Source organism: Theobroma cacao, chromosome 1 (assembly GCF_000208745.1).
Source record: "Theobroma cacao cultivar B97-61/B2 chromosome 1, Criollo_cocoa_genome_V2, whole genome shotgun sequence".
Taxonomy (NCBI): domain Eukaryota; kingdom Viridiplantae; phylum Streptophyta; class Magnoliopsida; order Malvales; family Malvaceae; genus Theobroma; species Theobroma cacao.
In genome coordinates, this window is record NC_030850.1 from 2,431,425 (window position 1) to 2,454,604 (window position 23,180).

At 35.3% G+C, this 23,180-nt stretch overlaps 2 protein-coding genes across 7 annotated transcripts; both read right to left on the reverse strand.

Moving 5' to 3' along the window:
* Positions 437–5,139, reverse strand: LOC18611093. Of its 4 annotated transcripts, none has more exons than XM_018125384.1 (11): positions 5,053–5,139; positions 4,373–4,539; positions 3,851–3,955; positions 3,642–3,758; positions 2,883–3,407; positions 2,432–2,799; positions 2,256–2,355; positions 2,078–2,137; positions 1,578–1,661; positions 1,307–1,423; positions 437–975 (listed from the first exon to the last, which is right to left on the reverse strand). In XM_018125384.1, exons 2-11 carry the CDS (start codon positions 4,439–4,441, stop codon positions 673–675), a joined length of 1,848 nt encoding a protein of 615 aa, XP_017980873.1. In that variant the 5' UTR covers positions 4,442–4,539; positions 5,053–5,139; the 3' UTR covers positions 437–672. The 4 variants fall into 4 exon arrangements, with proteins under 4 accessions (XP_017980873.1, XP_007047200.1, XP_017980870.1 ...); XM_007047138.2 differs by having other exon boundaries at positions 3,851–3,958; XM_018125381.1 differs by lacking the exon at positions 5,053–5,139 and adding an exon at positions 4,647–4,966 and having other exon boundaries at positions 3,851–3,958.
* On the reverse strand, positions 10,029–19,381 carry LOC18611094. Of its 3 annotated transcripts, none has more exons than XM_007047141.2 (4): positions 19,194–19,381; positions 16,486–18,340; positions 13,590–15,641; positions 10,029–10,601 (listed from the first exon to the last, which is right to left on the reverse strand). In XM_007047141.2, the coding sequence occupies exons 2-4, from the start codon at positions 18,334–18,336 to the stop codon at positions 10,494–10,496; spliced, it is 4,011 nt and encodes a 1,336-aa protein (XP_007047203.2). In that variant the 5' UTR covers positions 18,337–18,340; positions 19,194–19,381; the 3' UTR covers positions 10,029–10,493. The 3 variants fall into 3 exon arrangements, with proteins under 3 accessions (XP_007047203.2, XP_017983519.1, XP_017983515.1); XM_018128030.1 differs by having other exon boundaries at positions 10,456–10,614; XM_018128026.1 differs by having other exon boundaries at positions 10,456–10,639.

Genomic DNA, 23,180 nt, shown 5'->3' on the forward strand with positions numbered 1-23,180 from the left:
ATCTGGAGTTACCTGCGAGAGATCCGACAGAATATACATAAGTGATAGTTTTGTAAGAACAAATTCGTGAAATGGTGGGATCAAGTTGCTGTCTTGTCAACGAAAGTAGACCGAGGCCAGACAAGGAGAACCTTCTGTTTTTGGCTCTTCCCACCTTCTGTTTTGTTCGTTGCGCGGGAAATAGGATCGTCCCTTTCAGAATTGCCTCAGTCCCTTTGCGGTTTCTTCTTGCCATTGGGTGCAATGGGTTAAGGTATATATTCTTCATTAAACAACACCTCAGAAGAAATTGAAAGGGGGTAGACTTTCTTGTTATTTAGCTCTTTTATGGTTTATTCTGCATCAATGGGTCAAGCTTAATGCCCAAAAAGGCTCAATTCATGTTTGTTCTTCACAGCCAAGGTCCTTGAAAATTTTGATTGATGGCACAGAACAATAACATAAATGAATACTCTGAAAATTCAATTTCAATGAACCAATCACCATCTCCAGAATCCATTTGTAAGTAAAACCAGTTATTCACCTCCACCCACTTTCTTTTTTTTACAGATGCTAGATTATATATGTACTTTCACTGTGTCTAGTATATTAGTAATTCAGTATATAGACCCACCAATCACAAGCTCATGAACCTTTTGCTGAACGAACGATATCCATTGCGAAATATAATTTTCAACGGCCTAAAAGCAATCTGAAACTGAAATCATATGGCATTACTTGCACTAGTTGTGAAAGAGGCTCTTTCCCCTTTCTTTCTAGGCATTTAACTGCTTCGTTCCTCAGCTCATTTGTAAGCTGCAGACAAACCCAATCCAGCAATGATTCCAAATCCTTTGCAAAGTCAAGCAGATACCAATCCAAAAGCTTTGGAATTATTAACTTGTTTGTTCTTGAGATGGCAACTGCTGCCTGTAGGTAGTCTCTCTTGGCTGTTTCCAGCTCATCTTCAACGTGAGATGCTGTGTATACTCTCACCTTCATAAGCAAAACCAGAGTTTCAGCACTTAGAAAACATAAACAACATTCATTAACATCAAGGATTATAGGACAGTTAACCATCACAAAGTTTTGAACCTCAAACTTCCTTTGAGGTTTGGGGGAAGTGGTGGTGCAGGGGAGTTCTGATCATTTTGTAATTATCTTTTTCCTTTAAGATGGCATTTGATAATGAAGCTGATTATACATTATCTAATGTTCTCTGAAGGCTAACGAGAGTTTTCCTACACCTAAGGGACAGAATGCATTATCGAAATATAAATGTTTCCTTATACTTCAAAAATGGAGAATGATTCTGCAGCAAACTTACCGCTGGAGATGACCAGCTTCCACATGCAAGAGCATATGTAACCAAGGGTTCCGACCACTCCAGTCCAAATATATTGCGTGCTTTCATCTCATCATTTTTTGCTGCTTTAGAACAGGTCTTCAATAGAAAGAGGAAAAGGTGTACCCGGTCAGCAATATCAAATTTGCTTTAAAATATTAGAAACCCCAGCCCAATAAAGACAAACATATTGGTGTATTCAATCATCTCTCCAGTAAAGCTATACCCAAGAAAGATGAACAATTTTACTTACAAATTTTAGATGGAAAGGCAGCCTTAAAATGAAATGCTCAATTGTTATTGCATTTAGCAAGTGTCCTCCCACAACTATCGTAGCCTGAGGCAGCCATAAACATAGATGAATCTTAGTCAAATTGTCCAACAGCAGATGTCAATAGTAGTTCAAACATGGCAACCATTGTCTAATACATATGAGTGGTATACACATGCAACAGCTAACAAGTGCAGTAGAAAGTGTTGGTTAGCAGCTTCAGTAACTTCAGAGATAAATGTGATGAGCACAGAAGAAAATGACACCAATAAATAGTATCCTTGGCAAATCATTACATGTTCACACCAGCTAGTCTTGCCTCTGGCATGAAATACTTAAACCATTTCTAACTTCTACTCCAATTCAAGTTTCAATATATGAATGAAAATCGATCAAATATGACAATCCATCTTGGTAAAACTAATATAACCGGTGGAAGATAAAAGATTGAAATAACAACAAGAATGATGGATGAATCAAACCTTTTGCATTAGCCCTACAACCGATTCAGGAGTCTCAGGAATCCCATGCTCCAGAATTGCCTAACAGATTGGTTCTATAAATATTATGCTCTTGTCTTTTGCATATATTAAATAAAGTTCAGCAAACTTTCTTGAAACTGGAATGTATTAAAAATTTAATCAAACTAAACATTCTTACATTCATCATACAGGAATTATAAGTGTTTATCCAGAATGCAAGCTTCTGCTGATGGCTAAGACCATCTAAATTGACAGATGTGAGCTTCCCAAGTAGGAACCTGAAATGATTGTCATAGAGATAGGCTGAATACAAATGTAAACATATAAGCAAGAGCAACCGACAAAAGAACTTACTTTAGTCTATGGATCAGAAACAAAGCATTCATTCTTCGGCTAAGATCAACTGTATTAGCTTCAATCGTGCAAAGATTCTTATAGGGGCCAATATCTCTAGTTTTCGAATCTGAACAGATACCATAAGGGTCTTGAAATTCACTTTCTCTACTTATTTCATAAGAATTGGCTGCTGATTGGGAAGGTAAAATCCCGGATTCCACGGATCTGTCCTTCAAGGTGCTCAACCTCACAAAAATGCTGCACAAGCACCTTACAGTATCCTCAGATATTTTGTTTGGTGTACTATCAGCTTCTGATACTTTATCATCTGAAGAACCAGAAGGGCTTTCTTGTGCTCTTTCCTGGTCTACTAATCTACCATCTAGCTGGACAGTCAAAAAACCCACAATTATACAACCATAATGAAGTGTATACTAACTCTTCTTTGTCACCAGAAATCAGTGCATACCTGTGACTTCAGAGCATCCAAACATTTGTTAGCTGACTCATGCTTGGTAGGAAGTCTCTTTACTGGGGTCACAACTTTGGTAATTTTCTTTTCAGGAGATTGCTTATCCTTCACAGCATTGGCAAATGATTGATTCTCTTTTCCTCTTACATCTCCAGAAGCAGAATTGAGTTTTGTGGAAGCTTGTCTCCCATTTGTTGGCCTGCTAAAGCACAGCCCATTTCGTTCATTAGTAGTATCTGGAGGCAATAGCTTTCTGCTTGAAACACTTCTGGCAAGGGATGGTTGTGGCTTGCCAATGGTTGTCACCGAACTCATCTCATTGACGGACAAAGACTTTGATCGCTGGTGTTTAGAACTTCTGACCGGAGACTGCTCAATTGATTCATTCAAATTCTCCACATTCCTCTTGGAAGATGCATAGACAGCCTCCTGATAGAGGCCTTGCCTAAAATTCACCACTTGCTCTTCAAGCCTAACAACTTCCTCTTCCAAAACAGCTACTTCAGCAAGTAGCTCTAGTGTCTACAACCCAACAAAAAAAAAAAATCAAAAACCAATTCACTCTCTAAACCAGATTTACAGAAAGCATGTGAATGCTTCCAGGTTAACTATACATTTCTTCCTCAAAGAATTCCATAATGTAGCATGCAGTTAATTCTTTCTCATCTTCCCTTTAGACTTGTTTATATGTTCCATGTTGATGGAACAAAAAGAAAGAGCAGAGACAATGATCCAAAAATAGAAAGTTACACTTACATAAGGAGGTAGGTAAGGAGGAAGCCGAGGAAGTGCTCCTAAAGGTCTAGTAAAAGCTCTTTCCAAAGCTCTATGCACATTCTCTTCATGTCTAAGCTTCCTTTTTAGCTTATCAACCTGCAAATTACCAACACCACAACAATTAAAAAATTAGAAAAAAAATGCAAAAACAAAAGTGAATAGATTAAGAAGTGAATTGTTTTGGGTACATCTTGTAATAAGGCCATTTTCCTTTCCCTGTTTGATCTTCGCCGATTGGTCAGAGCTTTGCCGGTACCAAGTGCCCTGCCTCCCTGACTCTTCTCCATCTTCTCCTTCTTTGTATAATCAAAAGGAAAATGGTAAAACGTCAAGAAATAAAAAGAACAATTGAAACAAAGAAACTTAAAGCAGACACTATTCCTTTCTCGAGACGAGTGTACGTACCACTTCAAATTTTGGATCAAAAGTGCTTCCTACATCTCTTTTTATGACACAAGCAATAATATCCCAAAAAAGTTAAATTAAAAAGGAAAATAACTCCAAAACCTTCAACAAAACAAAATCCAAAATTTAGAATCATTAATCAAAAATCCAAATTTTCTTCAAAGTTTTCAACTTTTAAGCCAGAAAGAATCAGTCTTTGGCCACTCAAACTAACAATTAACAAAAACCCAATCTTCAAATTCTTCCAAGAACCAATAAGGGTCAAAATGAAAAAAAAAAAAGGAAAGAGGGAAGAGAGAAGTTACTTTATTGCTGTCATGACTTAAAGGAGCTTTCATGGACTGATGAGCGGTGCGGACTCTTGTGTTCATCATCTTCTTTTTCTTTCTTTTTTTGGCTTTTCGGCCTCAAAAAATAAAACAAGCAAACAATGCAACAATATCTACACTCTTACTTCTAATATTTTCATGACCTGAAAAAAAGTAAGAAAACAAGGTAACCATTGAAACTCTCTGAAAGTTAATAAAAGATGAGAGAGAGAGGGAGAGAGAGAGACAAAGAAAGAAATTCTTGGTCTACCCTTTGTTTATTCTAAGTTACAGAGCGGGAAACTTGAAAGTAAAGCGACCAAGAAACAGAAATGCCTGCAATGTATAATGCCTTTCTACATGTAAGTTTCCATGGTAAAAATATATAAACAACGGTGCTCCATGGATCAAGGTTTTGTTATTAGTATTTTAAGGGTCTCGAAAAGAGTGAAGCAAAGAAACAAAAGCAAACAAGAGATCAAGAGAAGAAGGGCAGAAAACGACGAGAGGATTGGAGCTTAAAAGCACCATACAAGAATAGCGTAACAGATGGACTAACCAAAAACAATAACAAAAACAAAAACAAATTTTTTTTCTTTTGCATTTTTTTTAATTAATAAAAACAAAATTGTTCTTAACAAGTGACGGAGTGAAGACAAGAGTCATCACTGGCTCACCGCACTTATACTCCACTTGTTTTAGTGCTTCTTCTTCTTCACGTTTGGTTCAGTTTGCTTTCTTTTCTTTCACAGAGAGAGGCTTTGTCATCTTCTCTTTCTTTATACGTATAGTCCTTGAAATAATTTTATTATGGTACATATTTTCTTTATTCCTTAAGTGGCGGTTGCTAAAATGCCCTTACTAGATAGTCAAAATTTGGGTAAGTATTGGCCAAGTTGTTGGTATTAATCATAAGAAAATACTATTATATTACAAATGACAGACAGGTCACAGGTCATCAATGTTAAAACCTAATCCCATAATTCCTATTTGTATACGTTAATGGTGTTGTGTATATATAAAATATTAATAATTATATAAATAGACATAAATATGATATATAATTAATTAATTAAATGTGTCAAAATTTTAAGTGTAAATCACGAATATATTTATTAAACGTGTAATCAAGTCGACTTGACTGTGTTCTATACAAAGTAACTAAATCTAATAAAAAGAGTTTAAACTTGAGATTTTCACTGAATTATTTTATTAAACATGAAATCCAAAATTTTTCATAATTAAGAGATGAGTTTATCAATCTTAAATCAACGCTTACATATATTATTAGCATATAATCTCTGAAATGATAAGTAATTATTTATTTCTTTTGGGACTTTCTTTTGTGTCACTTTTTCTGGGTGGGAATGAGTAAAAACTTCAGTGGAAGCAGAAGGAACTTTTGTGAGCACTCACTCAGCAGTCAGCACATGTGAATAATTGATAACAACTCGTTTGTGCAGAAACTTTATACCATGTACTAATTAAGTATAAATTAAAATTTAAACTTATAGAGGTAGGTACAATTGATATTAAAAATAAGATAAACTTAATAAAGGGCTTTAACTCAAATGCCTTTTTAACTAAGCAACACAACGTGCTAATTAATGATGAGAAGGAACCTGTCAACCTGATGCAAACCTCACGCTACGTACCCCCTTCCATGTCCTTGCCTTTATTTTATTTTGTTCTTCACCCATAACTGATAATCCTTTCCTTTTGACATTGATATTCAATTGGTCGCTTTTCCATGCTTTTAATACTACGAAACTTTATGATTTATTAATGTTTAAATTGTTTTCGTAAGCTTGTCAAGAATTTATTTTATATACATATGTGACCTTGTAACAGTATTATATGTTAAAAGCCATGATTTGGACATTGCTTAATAAGGATCAAAAGGATTTCATGACAAATTAATGCCTGCGCTCTGATTGCAAATGATTGACGTTGAAGGAATGGAAACAGATTTGGAGATCATGAAACATACTAGTAGTATACATGTTGTACCAATAACCATCAACGTACTCACATAACCAACTTCTTTGGCTCATTTGTTTTAGTTTGGAATATGGCAACATCAAGTAAGAATACGTGATCCATCCGCCATGCTTGATGCTGTATTTTTGAAGCAATGAAATAGAAAGAATGTATATTGCAAGAGGACAGGCACTATATATATATATATTGCTCCTCCTTCCAATAGTTTAATTTGGACGGAATTAATCATTAATTAAATTAGATGCAAGTTTAATGTTGATAATCAGTGACATAATCCCAAAGGGTGCACTAAAACTTCAACATAACATTTAATAAAGAAAAAAAAGTATTAGTTGAAGATATGGAAAGTAATAATCCAACAGTACATGGATTATTTATTTAAAAGGGAAAAAAAAGCAGCTTAAAGTAAACTTTGAGTGAGACATTCCCAAGGCATTATATATGATAATATAATAAGATGAAAGATACATGGATTCAATCATAGTTTAACATAATTGCTTTATTAGCAAAAGCACGTGATTGTTCATGTGCTTTCAAGCACTGCCATTCACTAATGCCAACCCTTTTAAGGTGCTGAGTGCACCACCTATTTAATTTCTTCTTCTTCTTCTTCTTCGTCACTTAGGTTTCTATTGATTCATGGGCCATCATTGCACAGCCTTTTCGTCGGGGGGAAACAAAGCTTGGTTGCCCTCAAGCTATTGTCTTAAGTGGGCAAATAATTTTCTTAATCAAAGCTTAGATTAATGTTTTGGCATCAAATCTATATGTTTTAAGCCTTTTAAGCTAATAATTGAAGATGAGAGAAAGTGGGATTCATGTTGTGATCAAATGGGGATTGGAAAGAGTGAGAGAATCTGCAGCACAAGCCTAACTAGGGAGTACTGTTTTTAAGTGTTTCTTCCTCATGAAGGGTTATATTTTTTTTTTAGTGGGAAATGGTTCATTTTGTTTCTAATGATTCGTTTTAGGGGCTCTGTGCTCTTTGGTTATCATGAAATGAAAGCCATGCGTGAAACTATTGAAATCATTGAATGCCTTCTTCACCACTCACCTTTGCTCTTTGTTCATCTTACAACAAGAATCAGATTCAAGATGTCTTAAATAACTAAAAATTGGAACTTAAGCTATCAGACTTTAGGTAAAGTGTTAATTTCCAACACATAAATATGGCTTAGATTGAACATCAATACTTCAAGTGACCAAATAATAAATAGATTGGTATACCTTAAAAATTCTAACCAATTACATTTCTCCTATATAAGGCTAATCCCAACTTTATCAGAAAAAAAAAAAAGATTCGTTAGTCTTATTCGGATAAAATATTAGTATAAAAGATTTGATTTGTAAAATAGAAGGAGCTAAGCTTTAGAGCTTGTTTGGCTTAACTTTTTTTTAGTTTAAAAATTATTATGAAGCTCTTATGAAAAATAATAACTTTTACAATTAAGTTAAAGTTGTTTGGTAAAATTCTTTTTATAAGTTTTTTTTTTAATTATAATTTTAATTAAAATTATCATAAAGGGTATTTTTTTTAGAAGGTAATATTGTAATTATATTTAACAAATGAGGATATTTTTCAAACAAAAATAAAAATTTTCTTGCATTTTTAAAAGAAGAGAAGAAAAAGCTCCTCACAAGAGCTTTTTCAAAAATTCTTTTTTTTTAATTTTATTTTTAAAATAAAAAGCTATTTTTTAAGAGTTTTTTAAAATTTACATTTAACCTGTCTTTTACTTTTAAAAAGTAAATAAATCAAAAAAAATTAAGTCAAACAAGCACTTAGTGAAAAAGACATGCATGCATGAAACGGACTATGCCTTTGTCCATTCCAAGCCTAGATACCTCAATAGGGCGGAATACCTTAAGTTTTTAGCAAAAAAGGGGATGGAGAACATTAAAATTCGTATAGCTTGAGCTCACCCTAGAAAAAAAACAAAGATAAAATATTTGTACTTTCTTAACTTTTAATCAAAATTTTAAATAGATATTCTATTCTAAAAAAACTCTTTCGCTGAACACATAAGTTCTGTCATTAGTCACTTATTAGTATTTCTATCAAAAAGATAATTTTTTTCGCTGAACACATAAGTTCTGTCATTAGTCATTCATTAATATTTCTATCAAAAAGATAATTTTACTCATTATTGACCTTAAAAATTAGTATTGTATTATTTTCTTACAAAAAAATTCAAAGGAAAAAAATTTAGGGGAGCATTGATCTGGTGCTCCCTTCCCTTGGGAAGCACTTGCAATAGGGTGGTCAGCCAGCAAATGAGGAGTAGTTGGCCGATCACATTATTTGAGAGAAAAAATGAAAAAAAAAAATTATTTTTTTATATTTTTTGTTAATGATGTTTATATTTTTAAAGTAAATAGTTTATTTCAAAAATTAATGAATTTATATAAATTATAACTAAAAGTTAAAAAGTAGAGTATTTTATCAAAAAAACAATCACATCGTTGGAGATTTCAGTAGGCTAGTAGCTTCAAGACATCACACCCTAAAAAGAACAAATAAAAAAAGATGTATAGCTAAGTTGTAAGAAGTAATAAATTAGGCTCAAGCCTATGAGGTTCAGAAAAAAAAAAGGAACAACTAAAGTCTAAAACTAATAAAGGAAAGTCCGAGTTTAAATAATTCACAACATGCTTCCATCTCCAAAGCTGCCACTTCATTTAATTGTTTTTTGTTGTGGTCCCAAAGGAGGAGGGGTAGGTGAGCCCACTATGGAATTTTGGGCTCAATACAAAGTGAGGGTGAAGGGTGAGGCCGAAAGCATGAAAAGTGCGAAAAAAAAAATTTGCTGGAAGGTTGATGCCAGTCTATGGGAAAAAAGGGTTAAAGCAGATCCACATGCAAAAGGAAAAGGTTTCTCGTCCGTTCCTCTCCAACCATTGGAGAACATGGGGGCGTTTGGTTGTGAGGCTAGAAACGATTGGTTCTCAAATATCTCAAACACTTTCTTATATTGCTTTCTGCAGGATCTTGATATGAGAAACAGCCAAACAGGGATTTAGAATTATCAAACAAATCTGACCAAAAAAGTAAAGAGAAGCATTGCTAACAACAACTCACATGACATGGTACAGGTGACCAATTGGAAAGCGCATCGAGTTCTTGAGAAATTCATTTGCCAGATTGTACCCCAAAACGTGGACAGATAAAATATTTGATAAAAGGGATTGCAGCATTATTTTTGTGGGTTTTTCGTATCTTTTAATTTGGTTGCTGGGTTTAGCTGGCGAACCAAAACTATTGGTGTTCATCGTTCATCACCGAAGGTTGTTGGCACGAGGGACATGCCGTGGTGCAGTCAAGGCGAGCCCACAACCAAATTTTCAAACTTTTTCAACCCAAAATGTGCTTTTGGTAAGTGGAGAAATAATCTCAGAGTTATCGTCTCTATTAAATGGAACAGCATTACATGGGCCTGGTCGGTTTGTGTGCTTGTACTTTTGACATCTAAATACCTAACTCATCTCAGTCTTTGCCAAATGAACGACTACAAGGACAGAGAGGTGAGAGGTCCCCAAGAGGAAAATCCGGACCGGTCCCTGTCCCAATTGGCTGTAGCCGTGGTCCAAATAGACACCTAGAAGCTGGACCACGGCGGAAAGGTGCCATGCATTACGCCAGAACCAGCTAACAGACTGGAATAGAAACTAGCATTTACCTAAAGAACTTCCATCGACTTGCAGAATTTAGTGAGGGAGCCATAATTGGAATTTTGCAAGTTGAAACTACTAAGGCAACAGATGAACAAAATAAGTGGAATGCGACAAGCACCAAAGCAAAATAAATGATTGGGAGATCAGATTTGTTTGTTGGGTTGGTGATGGAACTTTCCAATCACAATTTGGCTTCCATAGCTCTTGCAACCCAATTAACCAAACACAAAAGATGGTCCCCGGAAATTCCACAAATGAATGCAGTTCGGTTCACAATCATCTTGTCCTTGTGTAGCTCCGTTGCCGGGACAAACCAGAGCCCATCCTGTCTTGTCAACATCATTCTCTCAAGAACTTAAAATCCGCCTTATCTCCATCCATGGCTATGCACATAATCATTATAATGAGAAAGCTACTACATTCTGACAGTTTTTATAACGAATGCCTACCCTGGCAATGATATTGTTCTGAACCTGTGTATGCCTGGATCAGCATGCATCAACAACTGACTAGCGTCCTTTTGTAGTGATGTTGCAAACAGCATGGGGTGACCCTGTTGACAAATTCTGTTGATGAAAACAAAATAGGCTGCTGTAAAAGCAACGTAGCTGCAGTAAGAAAATGCAAAGGGAATTGCAATCATAATTTTAAGAAGCATGTGATCAACTTATTTACTTCATCCTACAATTCAAAGAAATTCGGTAACCAAAATTTAAAAACCCAGTCTTTCCCAAAAATTGCCATAATGAGGGTTTCAGAATCAGAATATATATCACTACTTCCTTCTCATATAACATTAGCTTTCATCTTGGAGGACTCTTATAAGTTCTGACCCAATCCACCAAATGCATAATATTCTTGTTTTATAAGATATCATATTGAAACCCTATTTTAGCCCCAGAGCTGATTTTAAAGTTTACTAATAGAAACAGTTCAACAGAAGTATTATCAACTAATCTACTAATCTATAATGATTTTGAAAATATTATCTATTCTGGTTGGGTCGGACTAGGGAGTTGCACCAATGAGGACCACCACCTTGAAACGAGGCTGTTCTATTGTAGATGAGAACAAATGCAGGCCTTCTAGCAGTGATATGAAAAACTTGGCAACTCTCTGAGCCACAAGATTTAGCAAGGTTACAGCCTAAAGGAAAACATTGACAGTTCAGCTTCTAGACCAAGCATATACCTTAAATCTCAACCCTGCATTAGGCAGTCATCAATATCTGAAACTCTACTTCCAGCTAACTCATTTGTTGTAGTAGTACTTAATTTATTCTTTGGTGGTTAGAATCCACGTTAATTTTATTGGATCAACCCATTGTTATATTACCAAGAGCATCCATAAGCAGGCAATAGAACCATGACAATGAGGAGCAAAATCTTAAATTTACTGTATAATCCAATATTGGGTTTTTAACTCATCAGAACAAACTTGTATAGCTCTACTTTACGCATTATGATAAGCCTTTCAAGTTCCCTTAATATTTGATACATATAGGTTTCTAAAAGTAACTAAGGTAGCAAGCATATGAGCTTGTCCAGTCCAATGTCTCCACTAAATCAGTAGACAATAAAAAATTAGTTCCATTATTACTCTCTAGAGAGTCCTTCCTACAGCCAAAAAGCACCTTGCAAGTTGCAAGCTTAAGGGGGTAATATAGAAATATATATTTATTGAAGATTTACACTTATATGCAAATAATAAATCATAAAAATAAATAAAATAGAAGGAATACAATGTACAAGTGCATGAACTCAAATAAGCATAGATACTAACTTCCAGAGATTCGCCACAATAGTCCCTCCTTCACCTTTAAACAACGTAACTCACTTTGCAGGATATTGCTGAAGCAGATCTCTCTAAAGTGCAAAAGCGTATATGCATATGAAGTGCAGTGGCGAACAAGGAAACACATCATTTGCCATGTCAAAAGTGTTATATTAACTAGGTAAAAAAAGCATCTATATATCTGGTGATGACAAAGACTATAGCAGTAACAATATTAGATGCTCTCTAGAGACGATTGATGAATATTGTGTTATAATAAAGTTATGACAAAACAAAGATTTCAATCAAATTTAATCAAGATTGGTTCCTATAAAATTTTGGTCCTCCAGTGCACCTGCGCCACAGCAACAGTCAGCTTTTTCCATTGCACAACCAGATACCAGGAGTAAAATACAAAAGGCAAAAGAAGCAAAATTTCAGTTTTCCAATAACATATCATTTCTAAGAGGTTAAAAATATGTGCAGCTAGAGACAGCTTAAAAAGACATTGCTGGCAAAGTCTTGACAAAATCAAATTTTAACTTACGTGCAGCTAGAGACAGCTTAAAAAGACATTGCTGGCAAAGTCTTGACAAAATCAAATTTTAACTTAGGTAAAGGAATATGCAAATAGATTACAGATTTGAATATTGTTGGGTTTAAAGCTCAGTTGATCAGCACCCTAGCCTCCCAATGAGCCTGTGAGTACTTAGAACTAACAAGTAGCCTGCACTAGACATCAGAAATTCTAGGGCAGGAAAGGATAAAAGTTCTAGACTTCATATTTCCATACTCATTCACAACAGCACCCATCATGGCACATATACACAAACACATTAGCACATCAAAAATATACATGTTCCACCACACCAGGATCAAAATAATCTAGTTGATTTTCTGCTACTAGGAATAATTATAAAACATCAAAAGTTCAACCAGACAGACTTAATATTCATGACCAGCCCTTCAACGAAATGAGGAATTTAAGCTTTCCCTAATAAGCAAAGTTTCTTACGGTGGCTACACTTAATGAAATACAAACCAATATTCTCCAACCTTCTTCTAATGCTAACTTTCAATTAGTTGGACAGCATAAATACACCATCATTTAATGTTACACATCCAGGCTTACTAATCTACATTCTTAAATACCATATTCTGATACATGAGAAATTGTTAGCGTGTTCTGTTGCAGAGATTTGAACCTCTGACCTTGGCCCTAGAACCAAGATTTAACAATTAGGCTAGGTGCCATTAGGTAATCTACATTTAATAGGCTACACTCAATAGCTATATAGAAGGACCAGACCAGGCCAATGACATGCCATCCTCCATCCATTGGGACGCACGGCAACACAAAACTCAGGGTAACAGAGACTTGCACATCAACAGAGGAGAAGACAAGTACAGAACTCAAAACAATAAACAGTGTGAACAACCACTCCGCATAGAAAAAGTTGCTCATCAGTAGAGGAAAAAAAATTCTCGCAAAATTCCAAGCAAGCAAAGTGAGACTTTCTAAATGTTGAGGCAGAAAACTGGGGTGAACTCAGAGGAAGCTTGACTAGATTGAAACAATAGTGACCACAAGGTAACATATAGGCACACACAAAGATGAACATGCATGAGTGCACGTGCAACTGCATACAGACAAGCATTATCAGTGCATAGACCTTTAACAGAAACGAAAAAAAGAACTTTAGGGATGCAAGACATGTAAGCTTTATCTAGTAATTCATCATTACCCTTCTCGATTGTAACAACTTACAAATCTTGGTTGAGATTTTTTCATGAGGGTTTGTGGACCCCTTACAAAGAAACTATCAGAGTCATTTTCTGCAGTGCTGGAATTCATGGCGACAACATCCTTTGAACTATCCATTAAATGAAGTCCAGAAAAATGGTCACCCCAAATATCATATGTATATTCATCTCCTAGTCTAGCCTTTCCTACTGCTTTTATGGTTTTCTGGTCACAGAGTTTGGACCCAGGAGCTCGAGCATGAGGAGCCATAACAGATGTTGAAGCCAAAGGAGGAGAGGAGCTCAACAAGCTGGGAGTAGCCCTACCAGCAGAAGGAAAAGTAGCAGAGGGCAATAGAACAGGTTTTGATACTGTAGACTGGACTTGGGTCGAAGAATACCAGTTGTTGCTGCCATGTTCCACAGAAACCTTAGGTCCCAACACGTTTGCTTTGGAAATAGGTTCAGGAACTTGAACCTTCTCACAGGTTTGGTCAGCCAATTGAGTAAAAGGATTTCTGGCCTCAACAGATTGGTCCAACTCAAGAGAGAACGACCATGTTCGATTAGATGTTACAGATGTTATAGGGGACAAGGGGGATGAAGGTGTAGAATTTCCACTTTGACTACTTGAAACTTCAATCAATCCAGTAAATCGACCTTTTCTTTTCCTTCGCCTTCTTCCCTTTTCTTTCCCAGTCCTGATTGTGAGGGTACCAGCTTGAGGTGCTTCCTTTGTATCAGGGTTCTCACCCACTGCAGATTTTGAGGGCAAAGATGGCAATGAACTATTCCCTTGAGGATCTAAGAAACTGTTAATTTCCCTGTCATTTTCAGGAGTTAGTTTTGCATTTGGATCAGTTAGCCCCTGTTCCTTGGTCCTAACCTGACCATTTAGGCATCTACCATTGGATCCCTCCTTCAAAGATTTAACATCCCCAACTGAACTTAACATACCATCCATTTCAGCTGACGTAGAAAACCTACTGTTTCTTTGACTACGATTGACACGAGAAGATTTTCCTCCAGTCCTGATTGTAGTGATGGGGTTCTTCTCACTCTTGTATAAATAATCTTGGAAGCCCAAGACCATTGCTTGGTGAAAGATGAAACAGAATATGAGAAACAATAACGAAACAGAAAGAAGAACAGCAATAGAGAGTTTCTTTAGCCGCATCCAGAACACTGACTTCTTACAAAGATTAAGCATGTGAACAGGGAGAGTTGCCTTCATTGGTATGACAAGAATGTCTGTAGCCAAAGCCAGTTCAAGCTCTCTATGTACCATTACTGCTGTAAAATCTGGCTGGTATGATATCAGAAGCTTTGTTGACTCTCCAGGTTCAAGAGAGAAACCTTTACAAGTATGCACCATAAAACCATCAAGTACACACTCTGTCCCAGAAACCTCAATGCTTCTTACCTCAAGCGGCAAGTCTCCAGTGTTCCTGGCATACAGCTCTTTTAAAAATGGCTGAGAACAGGCATAAGTAGTCTCTTCTATGTGAAAAAACATTTGTGGAGGAGAGATGTTTAAAGAAGTTGGTAAGTTAAGGTTAAATTCTACACTCCGGATGGGCTCTGAACCCTCAAACAGGACTAGAGAAATTGACCCTCCAAATCCCCTCAAAGATAACCACTCTACACCAGAAAGATTGTTCCTTATCAATGCGGAACTTCTCCACCCACAACGATTTGAAGGGTGAAATAAAATCGGCCCAAAAGATGCTGTCCCATACGGTTGAACATAGGCCTCTGTCCGTGCACTCTCTCCTATTGAGAACCCATATCTCATTGGTATAGCAGACAAATTGTGACTCAAGCTACCAGGAGGAGGCTGCATAAAAACATCTTGGCTCCTGCATTCATCAACAATTTCTCCTGAGTTCAGAATGAGCTGCATTATAACTGGCTGCTTGCTAGGATTTTTCACAGTGATCCACTTGGAGCAGTGACTTCCAACTTGAACCATTGGAAACAGTACCTCATGATCATCAAGCACTGACATGCCGTTTGTGGTACCTTGAGATTTCCAATTTCCAAGTACCAATTCATCTGCTTCTGCTATCTCCAACACCTACATATATAGCCACATGACCTTCTTAGCTACACTGAACATAGATGTTGTATGCATGTTAATGATTCCATAAGACTTAAAAGCTTAATGCTGATATCATAAAAGCCATCAAGGTTGTATACGTTTGTGCACTGATATGAATACAAAATGGAGAGAAAAAGAAATTAAAGTGACAGAGTGGATGTCTGCATGTATAACAGGCGAATGTTTGCAAGGACATAAAGAGAGGGGATCAATTTCCATAGCATTTATGGCTAAGCAAAGCCTTGCATGCTTAATTGAATGTGTGATTGTGTGCCAACCAAACGATAAAACATATTGTAATTTTCTTTGATTTCAAATCCTCTCTGCTCTAATGTTTCAGAAGACTTCCACTAGTCCCTATGAATATTTCGCAACCAGCATATATACCTATGCAAAATCTGTTTTGAAACTTCAAAATTATTGGATTCAAGGCATTTTATAAGAAGATGACAAATCAATATGCTCTTGACAAAAATTCAAGTTGAAAGCAGAAAACAATAACCCAACACCAAAAAGAAGACAATAAAAAGAATAATAATAATGAATGGGCATTAACACACTCCCTATAGGAGCTTAACAGTTAGTCCCTCTGCTCAAGTCTGTTCCATGTCCAAGCACTTATGAAATATTATGATCTTATCTATATCCCTAACCAAAGAGTAGTCCACATGGAACTTTACAACAATAAAGGTTCTATAACAAATAAGAATTTAAGTGAATAAAAGAGCATTGGAGCACTAATCACCAGAATAATAAACAAATAAAAAGAAGAAACAATTTTGAACGTCCGAATTATGTCATGGTAACTAAAAGAGCAAACCTTGGCCCATGATGCCAACCGCATGCCATCGCCCAAGGACCCTGTCCTTGAATTGCCAAAGTTAACCTTTTCAGACTGATGCTCAAAACCCATAGACAAACCTTTCTGATGTTCCTTACAAATATGGATTATATCCTCACAAGGAACTTCAATCTGAGGGCTAATAGAATCGTTTGTCATTATAAGCAATTTACAACTTCTGATCGTGTCAGATGCTTCAGAAGCAGAATTTTGAATTTCAACTGGAAATTTATTGCAGGGAATCACAGCAACCTGGGTAACAACACCAGGGAACAGCAGCAACCCTTCCATGTACTTGATATGGAAAATCTTTGTATCTGCAACTTCACTAATTTTGACAAAATTGAGCACATAAGGAGCAGCATTTTCCACAGAGATGGCAATGAAAACAGTTTCACTGCCATCATATGGCACCAGAGCCTCAAGAGAAACTGAAAGAGAACTTGAGTGATCCTCATAGGATGCTATCTTATCTAAATCAACTTCAAGAGGAACCATAACTGTATCAGACTTGTCTTGTGAAGACCTCCCCAACTTCATACAAAAAGCACCAAAAATTTTTCCTTTTGCTTCAAAGGATAAATCAATCTCGATGATGGTTTCACTGCTTTGAGGGTTAATCTCCCAGTTCCTGTGTGGCCTCATAGCCATAAGTGGAAAACCAAATTTACCACTGTTCATGACCAACCAATCCTCAGCACTAAGCAAGCTGTGCCCATTATAACCCTGGAAGTTTTCTTTACTACAAACTGCTTCACTATGATGGGTAGTATTCCCTAGAGAAACTGATATCCATGCAGTTATTTCCTCCAAGTAGACGGTTTCATCAAAAGGATTAAACAAAGACAGATTCTTACTCAACTGTCCACTAGGAGGAATATCCAGGCTTACTAATGGCTGAATCTCATAAGGGGACTCAACAGCAAAACCCCTAGCCTGAACCAGGAAACCACCGGAGCTTGTCTGCAAGATAAGGTGAGCTGATGACAAGCCCACCCATCTAGGTAAAAAAACAAAACATATTGTAGCTACTTCACCAGGTCCTAGCAAAAGCTCACTAAAATTGCAGGGATAGAACTGCATATTGGTACTAAATGGTTCATAGACATGTAAATCACTCTCGTTGCATGTATTTGCTACAGTCAAGTAAGCCACTGAAGGTAAAAACAAATATTTTTGTCCCCAATCTAATACAGGAGGACTTACATCTACATTAGGGAAAGACGATACATCAAAAGAACCTGATTTGGTCACCTCCCTGTTGTTTTTCATCCTAACATTTGCACTCTCCTGATATTGTAAAGATCCTCTACACGAAATATCATTTTGATTAGCATTAGATGAAAACTCATGGATGCCATCTCTCGAAGACAAAGAACAAGAAACCATCCTGCCATTTAATAATTTAAACATACCGTGATTAGAGAACCAACTTTTGTTATTTGCCTGCCCCCTAAGGTTACTTGGTTCTATATAAGATGAAGCACTATCAGACTGACTCCTAGAAACTTCTAAACTGCCAACTTCAAGTTTAGTCTCTTCAGTTGAAAAGCCAGGCAATGTTGAAGGAAAACAGAATGAATGAGAATCGGTGCAGATACTCTCAACAGTTAAACCAGTCATTGAAGTTCCTGTATCATAGCCAGAATTTGAATCACCAATAATAGTTTCTTGAAAACCAGTATGATGATTATCTCCATAGTACTCACACCCGTCATATTCCTCCATTTTTGGCACCCCGTTTACAGAACATGGTTCACATGTAGTTAAGCAAAAAAGGGTACATGACAGAACCAAGAAAAAAAGGAATGATTTAGCCCGCTGATACATTCCCCTGAAAATAAACCACCAATTAAAATGCTCAGTAAAAAAGCAAATAGTTTATTAAACAAAAAACAAAATATTAAGCTGCAACCAATTAAATTAGTTCCCTTTTACTCTTCCACAAAAATGGATGAAAAAAAAAAGGGCCTCAGTTTTCTCCGTTTCTGAACGTTTTCTCAACAACCAAACAATTAAAAAAGAAAAAGCCATTTTTTGACACCAGAACAAGTAATTAATTAATTAAAAAATAATGGAAACAGGAGTGCTACGAGCAGCTTTCACTTTTCATTCATTTTTAAACTATTTCTTTAATGTGGATTTTAGCCGAAGAAACCAAAAAAAAAAAGTTAAAAAAATCAAATAAAATATAAACAGAGAGTATTCCGGCACAGCAACTTTTCTAATTTATATAATTTATAGACACAGTAATTCAATATACTTATAACAACGTAAAAAATTTTTGAGCAGCAAATTTTACTTTGTTTATCTTATAACAAGTTTGGAAAAGTTAACAAAACGAAAAATAGGGAAAAACTGAAACTTTCACTACTAGAAAAGCTTTTAAATACTGTTGAAGGCAACTTAAACAAAGTCTTCATCACCGTAACGACCACGTTAAACTTAACACAGTCAAAAAATTTATCCGCTTAACGTTTAAAAAGTAGTTTTTTTTTAACCAAATAAGCAATCGGGAGTTTAAAGAGTTTCAGAAATGGAAACCGAAAAAGTAATCGAAGTTCTTAAAGAAGTAAGCATAAAAACATATAAGGAAACTAGAATCGGATTATGAAAAGATATGCTTGTAAAGATAGAAAACTCGAGAAAATGGGATGGAAAGTGTGAGAAAGTGATGGAAGAGTTACCGGAGAGAGTTGAACGTGACGAGCTGTTTTCGAGTTTTGATGATCGTTAGGGTTTTGGACTGTCTTTCTCAGCAAAGAAGAAAACCACCCGATTTTTTTTTCTTTTTTGTTTTTTTGGCGAATTTTTAGGGGGTTTTTTTTTTTCGGAGCTCGGAGGCCAACCAAAACCATAAGCTTCGAACAGAAGCGCACCTGATAAAAGCGCATGAAAGCCGCCGAAAAATAGAGAAAAATGAAAAAGAAAAACTCCAAATTACTAGATTATCCATCGTAATCGAGCGCCCAAAACGTCACCGTTCAGCTGATTCCAATTAGATTCTGACAAATGTGTATGGGTGAAATTGGAATTTAATGATAACGCAGTCCAACTAAAGTTCATGGGGAATTTCGAAGACTTTAGGTTTTGAAAAAAATAATTATTAATACTTTAAAATTTTTTAATATTTGAGTATTTTATTTATTAAGTAATATATAATACCTTTATTTATAAAATAATGTTCGAATCTTTCTATATATCTCATTTATTGATATATAATTTTCTTACTTAAAAAATAAATTCAAATCTTTCGTATAATCTTTTATTTAAAGTGTAAAATTCAAATTCTCTCTTTTAATTATAATAAAAAAAAAGCTTTCCTAAGTCACGAAATTACATTTTTAGGGATTTGAATTATCTGTTTTGCCCTTGGTGCAGTTTTCCTTGCCCCAACAGGGGGTCGCCAGCTAGAGCCCTGGAGTCGAGCGCGAAAAGGAAATGCCTCGGGGCTTTGTGGTGCGAGCCTGACCGCACCGCACGGCTTGCCATTCAAGTTCGTCCCAGTCCACGTCAATCTTTGTCCTTGTCTGGAGCCAGTGAGGGCATTTTTGGGAATTTGGACGAATAGCAGTAGGGTGATTTGGTGAAAGATGTACTGTGATGCACTCGTAAATTTATTTATTTGTTTTAAGTACAGCAACTTAGTTCCTTAATGGCTAAGAGACGTACGGTTTTCAAATTATTACGGTAATAATTTCGACTATAGTAGGATTTGGGTCGTGTTTTAAGAAGATTTTTAATTCAATCATGTAGGTTATTAAGCACTAATTGACGTGATTTTCTCCTAATGTGATTATACAATAAACAACTTCTTTTAAAAGTTTTTATAATAAATGCTTCCCACTTTTATTTTAATATAGAGTGAGAGACTAAGATTTAAAGTTAAGGTAATTACCCAAGTTTCATTTATATTATCATTTGAATTAAATCCAAATAACCAATATGTTACATTTAATTATTTTAGTGTTAATGTTCTTTTGATGAAATAAATCAACAAAACAATTTGAATATTTTAATCTCAATTTAACAAAATATTCATTTTGCTACCCCATCCATAAAAACCACATGATAAATACAAAAATAGAAAGAAAAATGTGTGTCTGTGTATTAAGTCCTTAACTTTCTTTTTGTGCAAATTGTAAAGACCATTTTTGGCATGTCATAAAAATAGCATAGAACAGGACCTTTTCAACATGGTCCAGACGTAATTTGGTACAATAGCACCGATATCATTCGATTATCACTCGCTCATAATAGAAGTCCTAGTTTATGGAAAGCAATACGCGGGTCCTCACCAACGTGAGCAACACTCTCCCTTTGACCTGATGGACGGTGAACACGTGGCAGCATCGTCATTGGCGAGTGTAAAACATCTGCTTCGCGAGAAATCCTCAAATCCCACAGGAAATCACTAATAAGAGAGGAACTAAACCAAACGGAAAATCTTAACGGAGAAACCCGTCAGACAACTTGGCGGCGCTGTCACTATCACCTGGATTCCCTCGACCTTCAGCTCGTTATACGCCGTTTGTTGGTAAAGTAGGCACCATGCACCGCTGGTTTCCACGACGACCTGCCACGTGGCTGATCGGTGATTCGCTGCGGGACAGGAGGCCGGGACAAAAGAGTTGTTTGTCCTTAAAAAAATGGGTATATTGTACGTAACGCAGGCTTTGATGAATATTTGATGATCAAGTGATCCGACGGTTGAGGATTCGATAGTGGACCCCATCTGGCCGAGGGGGTAGGTCCGATAATTCCCTTGAAACCGTAGGACCCACAGGCAACCATATGACGTAACTGATTCAGCAACCCCTTTTTCGTTTGAATAGCGGTGGCGCCCCATGGTGTCAATTTAAATTTCGTAACCTTTTATTCACTGACAGTCTAATCTTGGTTGTTGAATTTTAAAGTACGATCTCTTTACAAACAAATCCATGAATAACTCCATTACTTTAAAATCAATTTTAAGTTACATATTGTTAATCATGTTATTATGTATTTGAATAATCCAAAACTTATTTATTATTTATTTAATTAATCATGTAAACATATTTAATCAATACATTTATAATCTGATTATTATTTGTTTAAATCTTATATAAATATTTATTTTATTATGGTTGATAATAATAGTGATTGATTTTGTTATGGTTGATGATGAATTTTATTTTTTTATTATAATTGTTTTTATGATTGTTAGTTTTAAATTTTAACAATGAAATTAAATTTAATTAGTTCAAATAATTTGATTCAATTAGTTTATTTCGTCAAATTTTTATCTTAAATTTTTTTGTTCGAACCAACATAAAAATCAAACAAAGATTATGTATATTCTCCTAATACTAAGTTAATGATGTGCAAATTTTTTTATTTTTTTGAAAACATTAATAATATGAAATAGTTGATTGTCTTGTGTTAAATGGTATTTTTTGTAGATATTAATTTAATTATCTTTGTTCTATTGAGTTTTAAATGTTAAAATTTAAAGATTAAAATTTTTATATGTTAATTTGATATCTTATGTGAAATGGCAAATGTTATATTTTTTCATGTTTAGATTATTTGTATATTTTATAATTATAGATGAAGTTTATAAATTTTAATATTTTTAAAAAATTTAATATTTATAATTTATTAAAAATAAAAATAGTAAAATTTCAATCCTTTTTATTTAAAATTAAACTAACCGAATCAATTTATATGTTTGATCGATTCAGTTTTTTTTAAATTTAATCAATTCTAGTTAATTTTTTAAAAATATTTAATTTATTTAATTTTTAAATACGTGTGACTAATCCATCTAAACTGACAAATTACTCCCCCTAAATATTGACCTGTTGTTCGAGGAAAGGAAATAGGACGGGATAAAGTTAAAAACTTACTGCTTCCTGTTCGAGAGGTCAGTTGATTGGCTATCAGTGAGCCACCTGCCCAATGACCTCGATAATGGGCTTCTCGGGCTTGCACATGAGCTTTAGGCTTCCATGAATAACAAATTATATAAATGCATTAACGACTAATATGGAATGGGATAAATTATACGAAACAAGTTTTTTTTTTTTTTCTCATGATTATTTTTTTAGAAGGGGGAAAACTGATTGATAATTGATCTTGAGTCATTTATACGACCAAATGCGTTCGAATAGATTTATTGTCCATAACTACCCTTGAAGAGGGAAACAAATAAAACATTTGACCTCTCATAAGTAAAGGGCTACCGGAAGAATTGAAAGAATAAACATGAGACCCTTAAAAACGTAACAACAAAGCGCTTGAAATATAATTGATGTTATGCAATTACACAAAATTCTGATCTCCTACACTCAATTGAAGAGAATGTGAAATTTTCGTTTCCCCTTGCTTTCATCCTATGACTTTCCAAAATAATGAGAATGACCCTACTCTTCCTCTATTGCCTTTCAATTCACTTCGTATCCTTAGTTTTTCTTTCTTAAAAGAACAGTGTGTTAAAAAAATAAAATCAAGTGAGTATGAATAACTGAATTGTGGCCTAGAGTGGATGCGATTACAGGCCTAAGCAGCAATAATATGGGTCATGGGCTCATAAGCTCTGGGGCAAGGTATATGCACAGTTTCCATAGAAAGAAAAAAGGAAAAAGAAGCACATGTCAAAAGTTCAGTCTCATTGCCCGTCGGTTATTGCATAT